The 11,033-nt window shown below is 35.2% G+C and overlaps 2 protein-coding genes across 4 annotated transcripts in view; both read right to left on the minus strand.

The window, feature by feature from the left end:
* Nucleotides 1-1,187: 1,187 nt before the first annotated feature.
* On the minus strand, nucleotides 1,188-5,613 carry LOC107678128 (non-syndromic hearing impairment protein 5 homolog). 2 transcript variants are annotated; one of them, XM_016473292.1, is made up of 4 exons: nucleotides 5,211-5,613; nucleotides 4,926-5,052; nucleotides 4,562-4,678; nucleotides 1,188-1,558 (listed from the first exon to the last, which is right to left on the minus strand). In XM_016473292.1, exons 1-4 carry the CDS (start codon nucleotides 5,235-5,237, stop codon nucleotides 1,536-1,538), a joined length of 294 nt encoding a protein of 97 aa, XP_016328778.1. In that variant the 5' UTR covers nucleotides 5,238-5,613; the 3' UTR covers nucleotides 1,188-1,535. The 2 variants fall into 2 exon arrangements, with proteins under 2 accessions (XP_016328778.1, XP_016328779.1); XM_016473293.1 differs by lacking the exon at nucleotides 1,188-1,558 and adding an exon at nucleotides 4,346-4,464.
* A 3,478-nt stretch (nucleotides 5,614-9,091) lies between these two features.
* The window catches only part of LOC107678127 (oxysterol-binding protein-related protein 3-like), a 44,175-nt gene continuing 42,233 nt past the window's right edge, over nucleotides 9,092-11,033 (minus strand). Inside the window, exons 22-23 of one of the 2 annotated variants that reach the window (XM_016473290.1) lie at nucleotides 10,177-10,299; nucleotides 9,092-10,075 (exon numbers count right to left, since the gene is read on the minus strand). In XM_016473290.1, coding sequence (XP_016328776.1) covers nucleotides 9,979-10,075; nucleotides 10,177-10,299 — 220 coding nt within the window. In that variant the 3' untranslated portion in view covers nucleotides 9,092-9,978. The remainder of the gene's footprint in view (nucleotides 10,076-10,176; nucleotides 10,300-11,033) is intronic. The other variant, XM_016473291.1, reaches the window with a different exon arrangement.

Below are 11,033 nucleotides of genomic sequence, written 5' to 3' on the forward strand. Positions count from 1 at the left end.
GCATCTGTCTCTTAACTGCCTCACACAAGTGCTTGTCAACTCGGGTGGTTATTGTTCTCCAGTAATTTGTTGTTCCATGTCATTCATTTCTTTTTGGACTGTGAAACAACGTCCCAGGCCAGTGTTGCCACCTTGTGGACAAAGTAATTAGTGCAAAAAAGGCCCATGCGGGAGCTGTGTAAAGTACTGCAAACATACTATACTCAGCAGTATAGTGAAGTATGCTTTGGGCTTAAGGGTTGGTTCATGCAGAATACGTTTTTGTGTTCTACTGCACTGCTTTTTAATCGTTTTATGTTAATGCTTCCCACTACTTTTCAGTGTCTTGTTTTGGTCAAGTTGAAAATGCTCAACCTTGGCTGATTATTCCATTCATCATTCACCAGCGCTGCACCTCTGCATTTGGATGTATTTGTGCGGCACCTGTAGTTTTTTAAAAGCAAAAGCCTGTTCTGTGTGAACAGCCCCTAAACCTAATCTTAACTCAAGTCCAATTTACCTTATATTACTCCGTACTTTATGCAAGTAAGTGCATGTACTATAACATAAAGTGGATCCAATATCATTGTTTCAATTTTATCGTTGCAGAATTATGAGCTTAAGTCATTGTGTTGCTTGTAATGTGCTAGTATACCGAATCAGCTAAATGCCTTTTACACGGGCACAAAATCACATTCACAAATGGAATATAGACCAAGTGTCTTGATCACAAGCTACCTGGCCTCACAGATTCATAACCTGTCATCTAGCTGTATTGTGATGTACCTCTGTCCCTGGGGACTTGCTCCAGTGTCTTTTTCAAGGCTTTGTAACTCAGATTTTTATCCAGCTTACTTATTCACTTGAAAATTCTATATTTTGTGATACAGAGAGTTGTATTTTCTGAAATTAAACGGCTGTCTAATAAATTAATCTTAATTTTGGATCACTTTACTTGAGATTCTTTCTATTTTCTGGTGTGCATATGATTGTTCTCCTTTAGTTTAGATGGCAGGAAAGTGGGTTCAGGAAATTACAAAACTGGACAAAATATGATGTAAACAATTTATTGTGCATTTTCACAAGAGTATATGTCCACTTTAAAAGGTTTGATTGCAGAAGTGCTTTAAAAAATAAAAAAAGACAAATTTATTACAAATATTTAAAAACACTTTCCAAATTATTACTGTTTTTACTATGATGTCATGCATAAAACAGCTGATAGGCCACTTAAGGATCCATTTTTTTTTTCTTCTATTCCCAGTTTGTAGATTGTCCACTCACAGACTTTAGTGCCCTTTGGTCCTCAGTTTACAGCAGGTATTTTGGCTTTGCTGTTGTACTCCATTCTGACAGGGGGCGCTAGAGATGCCAAGCCTTTAACTGCAATGCACAGCATGAGGGGATGGCGATCCTGTGGGTTGCTGATTTTTGTAACAAGTGAATCCTTCTCCGTAAGCAGTGTCACGTTACAGGAAGCAAAGAGTGATGTAATCTTCTTGAAAACCTTCTCATCGGTTAACGCAGCCAAAGCAGCATCTTTCAGAGAGGACTTCTTATTTAAAGTCATATTTTGCACCTGCAGGACAATGGACACGTCATATAGGCAGAGAAATGAAGCTCTGTTGCTTACATGTACAGAGCTGCTCAGTTTGTTGTCCTACAAGCCAGAAGATAATTAGCATGCTCAAGTTAATGATTTCCCTTAGGAATTTTCTGAGTTTTTATAATGATGGCTCTGGATTTATGAGTAAATTAAGGCCTGTAGTTCACACCACTTAACTTTTACGAAGCTTGCCAACAAAACAAATTCTGTCATTATCACTACACAACTTGTGTGTGTCTTGTTGAAATGTCCTTGAAGACTAGCTAAGGTGGCCAACTGTGCTAGAACCACCAAATATTATACCTATTGAACCTTTTTTTGTTGACAGCCTTTAAAGTCATTGTGTAATTTACACATCCTCAGGAATTCAACCTGTTTTGTGCTTTCAAACCCTATGCTACCATTCAAATGTTTAGGGTCTTTAAGATTTTTGTTGGACTGTTTTTGAAAAGTATGTTATACTCACTAAGGCAGCATTTATTTGATCAATAATTTATTCCTGTTATGTCAAAGCTGAAATTTCAGCATTACTCCAGCCATTACATTCACATGATCCTTCATAAATTATTGTAATATGCTGATTTGGTGCCCAGAAAACATTTACTTGAAATAGAAATCTATTGTAACATTATAAATGTCTTTACTGGTGCTTTTGATCTATTTAATGCACCCTTGCTAAATAAAAATATTAATTTATTTATTTAACTTTTGAACCGTTGTACAAGTTGCTAAATAAGCATTACAATTGATTGTATGACTCGTGTGAACTCCCATCCAAATTGTAGCAATTGGATAGCCACTTGGATCCATCAAATGTCACATCTGAGGTATGGCACTGTAATTTATGTTGCAAAACAACATGTGAAAGTCTCTTCAAATAATGTTCCCCACAAGCATTTGTGACCTGTGCTGGCAAAATGAGTCGGAATGAGCAAATTTTCAAAAATGAGTTCTCTTCATTTTCACATTCTACATTAAAATACCTTCAAAATAATATATAACTTGTTGGAATCGGACAAAAAAATGACTGATCTACAGCCGTTTGAAGGCGATAGAGTCGGCAAAGTCAATTTTGAGAAAATAGAGTTAAAGGGGTCATATGATGCGATTTCAAGTTTTCCTTTCTCTTTGGAGTGTTACAAGCTGAACAAGCTGAGATAAGATCCCTGAAGTTGCAAAGACTAAAGTCTCAAAACCAAAGAGATATTCTTTATCAATTATTATGATTAATCTTCTAATTTGTTTTTGTATACATCTGAATATTTTGTAAGTTTAAATATGTATGAGATCTCCTTTACTAAGGCGGGACTCTTATTTTGACGGGTTTTCTAGTCTACGGAGCAGCTATATGGGTAATGAAAGCACACAGTTCTTCGGATTTAAAGTTTGTCAGTACCCCCCGAAAAGGCATGAGATCTGTATATGTTTGTTTACTGTTAGTTGTAATAAGTGTTTTGTGTAATTCGCTGTATGTTGATGATAATGCAACTGAGAGAGAGAGAGTTTAATGTTCACTTCTCGTGCTGTGTTTTGTTTAGCTCTTATGGTGATTTTATTGGAGTGAAAAAGGACGCAATAAACTTAATAAAACATCAGTAAAGTTTTGATGAGGTCCGCTACACTTACGAAAGTTACAAAAGTTATTTAGTTAAGAATATTGTGCAATCTTTTGTCTTTTGTTATTTGATTAGCATTAAAGTGCAGACAGTAGCGCTAGGGTTATGCTACGGACATTATACAGCTCAGTGCCTTCACGCAGTTAATTAATAAACCATCGGTTTGTTATATCGGCCTTTTTTCTTATATAGCCGATATGCCGATGGTTGCAAATTGAGGAAAAATTGGCCGATAAATATCGGCGGCCGATACATCGGTGCATCCCTAGTATTAACCAACTGTCCTTACTCAAACTCCATTAGGTCAATATACAACTAATCTCCAACACTCCCCTCCATCAGTCACTGGCTGCAACCAAAATCGCATACTCTTGAGTAGGTACTTCTTTTGAATAATGAATTAATGCTCAGCCGTGAAAATGTATGTTCTATGTAATATGAATCTGTGTAGGGGAGCGCGGGGCACAAAGTAACGCGGGGTAAGTTGTAACACGTGGTTTAAATATTTCCACACATGCTAGCATAACCAAATTTACAGCACTTACTAGTTACCATATCAACATTATTTTTATTTGAAATAAATAATTATTTTATTTTATTGACAAAATAGTTTAGTTTGTCTTGTATATTTTTTTCATGCGATCAGATAACATTTTAAGCTGTCATATGATCATGTTACAACGTGCCCCTCAGATGTTACAATGTACCCCACCTATGGGGCATGTTGTCACATTTCACTTCCAATTTTTGAAGGTAAATAAACAAAAACGTATACACTGTAATTATGAAACAAAGCGACATATTTGTACTAGACAAGTGTGAAATTACTGTGGATAAAAAAAATTATACTCTGAACCTCATGTGGATTTACACAATTTGAGAAAGTCAAAAAGTGTTACTTTGTGCCCCGCTCTCCCTTATTGTGAATGTAATCCAGACGTTCTGCATTCACCATGTATTTCACCCACCAGCGTCACTTTACTGCCATTCACAACTAGTAAAGTATCCGCTGGATGTGCACATCAGTTATCTTAGAACTTTTCACCTACTGTTTTGTGAATATTGTGAATTCAGACATACCATGCTTTCACATCACATTTTTCACCTATTATATAGTCGGGAAGTGTGCAATTTCTGATGCAGCCAATGTCCACACCAATGGCTGAGCCAAGGTTGCCGTGTTGGGCTAGCTGTGATGTGTCGCAGATTAATAGTTTTTACACTTTTTGGGAAATCAACTTTCCAGTGGCTTGAATAATTACTCTGCGAAAGAATAATTCATTTTATTGTAAAAAAAATAATTAAAAAATGTTATGTTGTTTTCAATGAAAGACGGTTAGAGTAGCTGCTGTGATGTTACCTTTCTGCAGTTTGTTGGTTGTTTGCCCTGGTGCAACACTAACTGTGCTTGCTTGCTTCACCTTCACTGGCCCTTCAACTTCAAAACCGCCCTTGACAATTGGCAGCAGGCAAAGTTCTGGCAAAATGGATAGCAGTACAATCATATGGCTTGTTTGACCCTCCAGAATTACCATTCCTATAATGTTTGAGGACATTTTTCTAAACTTCTGTATGATAAACAGTTTTGGTAGTGTGCTGGTAGTGTGTTTCTACTTGCTGTTCAATGTAAATCTGGTTCCTCAAGCAAAAACTGTTGAGAACCTCTGATCTGGAATGTAATTGGTACAAAACTTCCAATGAAAGATTTAGCAAAAATGATTTACCGTAGTGTCCAGTGTGAGCAGCAACTAGTTCAATTACGCTGTAAGCAATGGTGGTTTTGGGGGGGATGTTGATGGACACATTAGTGTCATACTCGGCAAAATGCTTCGCTTTATCATTGACTGATACCTGCAGAGAAACAAGAGACAGACAGGACAGTTTTTATTAAGAGGAGAGGAGACAGGAGGCAGGACGGGACACGTCCCTCTGGAATGTGGTTACTGGATGATGATACACCCAAGACTGTGTCATCGGAAAAGAAGAATGTGTGATCACAAAAGCCCCACCTTTAGTGTTTTATTGAACCCACACATTCCAATCCAGGTACCACCTTCCTGAACATCCTTAGTGACGGCGCAGGGCTGAGTGGTGACGATTCGTTCCTTTGTGTCTCAGCAGAGATTCAAGTGTGACTAGTGTGTCACATGGCTTTATTGTCTATAACTCTTCACCTACATCAATACACCTGGACCAATTTAAAAAAAGAAACGGTCGAAGAGATATATCTATCTTCAATTTTCTCCTGTTGGTGTCGTCAGGGTGATTTAGACATTTTTACTTAAAAAAAAAAAAAAAAAACCAAGCTAATTAATTTAGTTTTTCGGTCACATGACAAAACATTTACAGTGCAGGAACACTAATTTCACTGAAGGAGTTTTAGATATATGATCAATGACAAATGAGGACATAGAAGACAATGAAAGAAAAAAAAATTCTTTACACGTGGACATAGAAATGCAAACTTGTAAATCATTGTTACATTTCTAAAAACGGTGTTCAATCACTGTTTAAAAAAAAATAAATCCACATATGTACAGGAGTCTATTATGGAAGCCCATTTCCGCCACTAAATACAAATTTAAAAAAAGGTAATTGCGAATTTTTAGCTCAGACTTTTTCTCGCAATTGCAAGTTTTTCTCAGAATTGACCCTCTAACTGTAGCACTTTCTATTCTATTTTAATTCTACTTTATCTATATTTATCTTCTTTTTTTATTTTTTATCTTTTTATTTAAAAAAACAACAAAAAACAAACAAAAACTAGCTTTCTATATTTTCTATTCTATCTACTTGTTTTTCTTTGTGTGTGTCTGTGTATATGTGTGTGTGTGTATATATATATATATATGTGCGTGTGTGTATATATGTGTGTGTGTGTGTTTGTAGATGTGTGTGTGTATATTGTTGCTCTTTTGTTAGTTTTGACTGATTTTATTGTCCTAATTTGTAAGTCGCTTTGGATAAAATTACTGCTAAATTACTAAATAAATAAATTGTGACTTCATAACTTGCAATTGTGAGTTTATATCACACTTCTGAGAAAAGAAGTCAGAATTGCAGGATATCAATTCTGAATTGTGAGATGTAAACTCGAAATTGCAAGGAAAAAATTCTGAAAGAATTCTGAGTTATCTCGCAATTCTGAATTTCTCAGAATTGCAAGGAAGTAAGAATTCTGAGATATACACTCGGAACTGCAAGAAGAGAATTGTCAGAATTGTGAGAAAAAGTCGCAATTACCTTTTTTGTATCACTTTGCGGAAATGGGCTTCCACAGTCTTTACTACTTAATCATTATTTTTTAAATATTAATTTTTAAAAAATCTGTTTTTTTTTTTAACCTTTTCCCCCTTTAAACTAGACTCACACAATTCTAGACTCTAAATTTCACATAATTGCCTAATATAATAATGTGATATAACAATCAAGCATACTTAGAAAAGCAAAGCATATTTCTTAGACAACTTCAGCCTTAAATTTCAGTTTGTCATCAAGGGCAAACAAAAAAGGGAAGGGAGAACTTCATGGAAAAACAGAAATATAACAAGAATTTTAAGCACAAACAACACGCCATGTACAGTATCTCACAGAAGTGAGTACACCCCTCACATTTTTGTAAATATTTTATTATATCTTTTCATGTGACAACACTGAAGAAATGACACTTTGCTACAATGTAAAGTAGTGAGTGTACAGCTTGTATAACAGTGTAAATTTGCTGTCCCCTCAAAATAACTCAACACACAGCCATTAATGTCTAAACCGCTGGCCACAAAAGTGAATACGCCCCTAAGGGAAAATGTCCAAATTGGGCCCAAAGTGTCAATATTTTGTGCGCCCACCATTATTTTCCAGCACTGCCTTAACCCTCTTGGGCATGGAGTTCACCAGAGCTTCACAGGTTGCCACCTTGCGCTCTTCCACCTTCTGCTTGGCCAATTTATCACCTTTACCCTCAGCTTCTTTAGCAAGGCAGTGGTCGTCTTTACAAAAATGTGAGGGGTATACTCACTTCTGTGAGATACTGTACTTTAATTTCCTTATTTTCATTCACCAGTGTCCATATCTGTCACTACAGGTGAGATTCACTTGTATTTAAACCACATTCCATATCACAACACTCCCTTATCTGACCAAGCTTGTGAAGGCAGCAGCTCTAAACTGGGTGTGCCTCACACGTCCTAAAAAGTGAAGCTGCGGGCTCTTTGATCACCCCCTGGTGGCTGGCTATAAATATTATACTGGTAATAAACCCCGCCCTCTCCATGTAAACGAAAGGGACGAGTCAAAATAAAAAAATAAATTACACTTCCAATACAATTTTCCGAAATATGGTTTTGGTCATTTAAGGTAGTTGTTATTACGCTGATATATGTTCAATTGTTCGTTTTTGTGAAAAGTTTGATTTTAGCTAGTAATTTGATGCTATAAAAACAGGGCGTGTCGTTATGGTTGATTGGGTCTGTGGGAGTTTGATACTGCGGCTCCAACCCACTACACTACTGCGCAGACTCTGGCTCCTGAATCTCTACTGCACAGACTCTGGCTCCAACTGACGTCATTTACTCAAGATGACAGCGGCCATACTGAGATGCTTTGGCTTCACTGTTCTATAGTGGAAGGAAGTGGAGACGCGTCGTCCATCTTTTTTTTGCAGTCTATGCTCTAAACACACTCATCTGGTCAGTCCCTCACCTAGATTTGGAATCCTGTACGAGCTTCTGGATATCTACCTCCTGTTTCATTAGGTTTCCAAACGATGACTGAAGTTTGCTGGAGACCCCCCCCCACATTAATGGCCCCCGCCCCAAGTTCTGCTGCAACACTACCACTTTTGTTATCCACAACTTAGCCATTATAGATCAAAAAGTCTGTTTCAACCACAAATGTGGACAAAAATAACAATGTATATCAGCTCTCCCGAACACATAACACCTTGTTAAACACAAAACCACCTGATTTTAAATAAGAGTTTAACACAAACCATTTTGGGAACAATTTTCACATAGATAACATGATTCTACAGTCCCTTGAGAACAAGACATGTACTTAATTGAATGAAATGTGCACTTGTAGTGTACTTCAAAACATAAAAGTATATTTCTAAAAAAAAAACAAAAAACTGCAGATAATATATTATGAAATAAAAGGACATTTCATTTTACTTAAAGAGAACATGTTTCTTAACACACTTAAGTACTCTTTTAAAGCACACTTTGTAATATCAAATTTTTATTTTATTTTAAAGTTTTATTTTAAAGTAGATTTTAAATCATCACTTTAATATCTTTTGTTGTGCTGTTTTATGTGTTTATGTGCATGTACTTTATAATATCAGCTGTAGTGTTTTATTCAATATTACATTTAAAGTTAAGATATTTTACTAATTGTACTTTTGTAATAAACTGCAACTTCATCATTACAAATGTGTAATTACAAATATATTTAAAAACTTGACATACAAGTCTCAATAGAAATTATATTAAAGTATATTTTAGTTTACTGTTAATCTATTTCAAAGACAACAGAATTATTAAATCACAACTTAACCTTTTATGACCCTACTTAAGTGGGTCATAAAAGCACTCTAAAGATCAGCTAACTGCATATAATATATATATATACATACATTCATATTCACATTTCTATTTAAAGGGGTCATATGATGTTGCTAAAAAGAACAGTATTTTGTACGTGAATGCTTGCACTACCAAACTTCACAGATATACCCTATTAAAAAGGTTCCAAAAGGATGCCACAGAAGAACCATTTTTGGTTCCCCAATCTTTTAGTCAACATTTTAAGAACCATGCACGTAATAGGTTCTTCACGGAACCACAGATGCCAATAAAGAACCTTCAATTTTAAGAGTGTAGATCTGAAATAAAAACAACAAAGAACCATCTTTAAAATGAGACTTTATTGAAGGACAGAGGAAACGCTGCAGCGATCAACACGCAAGTCCCCCAGTCCCCCAACATCATTCGTCGTAGTGCGTAGTGAACTGAGCACAGGTTACAGGTCAAACTGTGAGGAAGAAGCTTTCAAACACTGGCAGGCTCATGTGTGTGATGGTCATGTTCAGTATTGTTGAGCCATCTGTCAGTCTTGTGAATAAGTTAAGATGTATATATAAATATTTCTGAGAAACTCAAACATTTTGTTCATTCAAGTGTCTCAGAGTAAAAGGCGGTCATAAAATTACAATACTTTGTGACGATACATTGGACTTGATTAAAAGTTCTAGCAAAGTTTATGTATATAATTTTATATAAGGCATTATATGGATTATATTCATAGTCTAATATACATCATAAATTCCTCGACATTTTGATTTTAAGAGGTAGACAACGCAGTTTTGTTCTGACAACATACTATCAATCTTTTTAAAGGTGCGATCACCTGCAGTACTACGTTTAGCCACAAGGGACCACAATCCAACAGTTTTTCTTGTGGTTTCTTGTGCTACTTACTATGCACATCAGCCAAAAAAAACAATTACTGGGCAGGATTGCATATTTCTCATACTTCCAATGGAACAATTTGCATAAATGACACTACAACATAATGTAAGCATATTAAGGCAATGAACTGCTGGGACATTAAATAATAAATATTAAGGAATGATTTGAAACGATCAGATTGTAATTCTGCAGCCACCGGTCTCTCACAGCTTTATCAGTCTCTACCTCACAAGGTGTGTGTTGTCTCTGGAAGGTGGAACAGTTAAGAGCAGGCAACAGTGAGCACAGATGTATATTGGCTGCCTCTGGGTTACCAGAGGACCGGACAGTCAAAGTTACTGAATCCAGGATCTTTCCTTAACTCCCAGTAAGTGTTGTTGCTCACCCAGGTGTCATCTCTGGACTTTCTGTTGGTGATTAAGCAGAAATTCGTTTTAACAACTAACTGGATTTGGTCATGCAATGTATTTTTCTTAAAAAGACAAGAAGTTGTGTAGTTCGTTCATACTGGAAGAATCGAGGTTGATGTGACATGTGGTTGTCCTCCAGGACTCTGCGTCTCTCTCGCTGCAGCTGTTCGATCCTCTGCTTCTGCACCTCTGCAGATTCAATGTTCCCTTCCTCCAATAACCTGCACACACAAACAGTCTCATATGAAATTCATTTTGTCCATGCATAACATGACTGATGCATTGATGCTTAATAATCACATTTCAGTTTCTTCTAAGATACTGAAACTTCAAAGTATTGATAATTGTTTCTTTGGCATTGATATTATCTGCTGCAATATTGTTAATTAAAACGAATATTAAAACTATTACAATTATTTTTATTAACTGAAAAAAGAAAGAAATAGAATGAAATATAAATATCAGCTGATGAAATTAACAAAAATTTCATGAAATTTAGAAATGTTTTAAAAATGTAAGTACTAAACTTACTAAAACTAAAAACTGAAAATAAAATTAAAGCTAAATAGAAATATTTTGAAAAACAAAAACTAATAAAATGACATAAGCACATAGCAAATTACCAAACATTAAACTAAAATGAAAATATAAAAATAAAAGATTAAAAATTAGAAAAATATAAAATTCAAAATGATAAAACATTAGAAATATTAATAAATACTATAATAGTATATAAATAATATTAAAATAACCTTGATCTACTGCCCATTGGATATTTCTATTTTCTATTATTTAGTAAAGCTTTCATTTATTCTATCATTGTTAATTTTAGTTTATTTTAAATTTATTAAGGCCAAAGATGCCTGGTATCATTTAAAAATTTCTATTAGCAGCATTTTCATTTTCAACTTTTGTAATATATTATATAAATTGTAATATATTTAAGTAAAATTAA

This window comes from Sinocyclocheilus anshuiensis, unplaced genomic scaffold (assembly GCF_001515605.1).
Source record: "Sinocyclocheilus anshuiensis isolate Anshui unplaced genomic scaffold, SAMN03320099.WGS_v1.1 scaffold1512, whole genome shotgun sequence".
NCBI lineage: Eukaryota > Metazoa > Chordata > Actinopteri > Cypriniformes > Cyprinidae > Sinocyclocheilus > Sinocyclocheilus anshuiensis.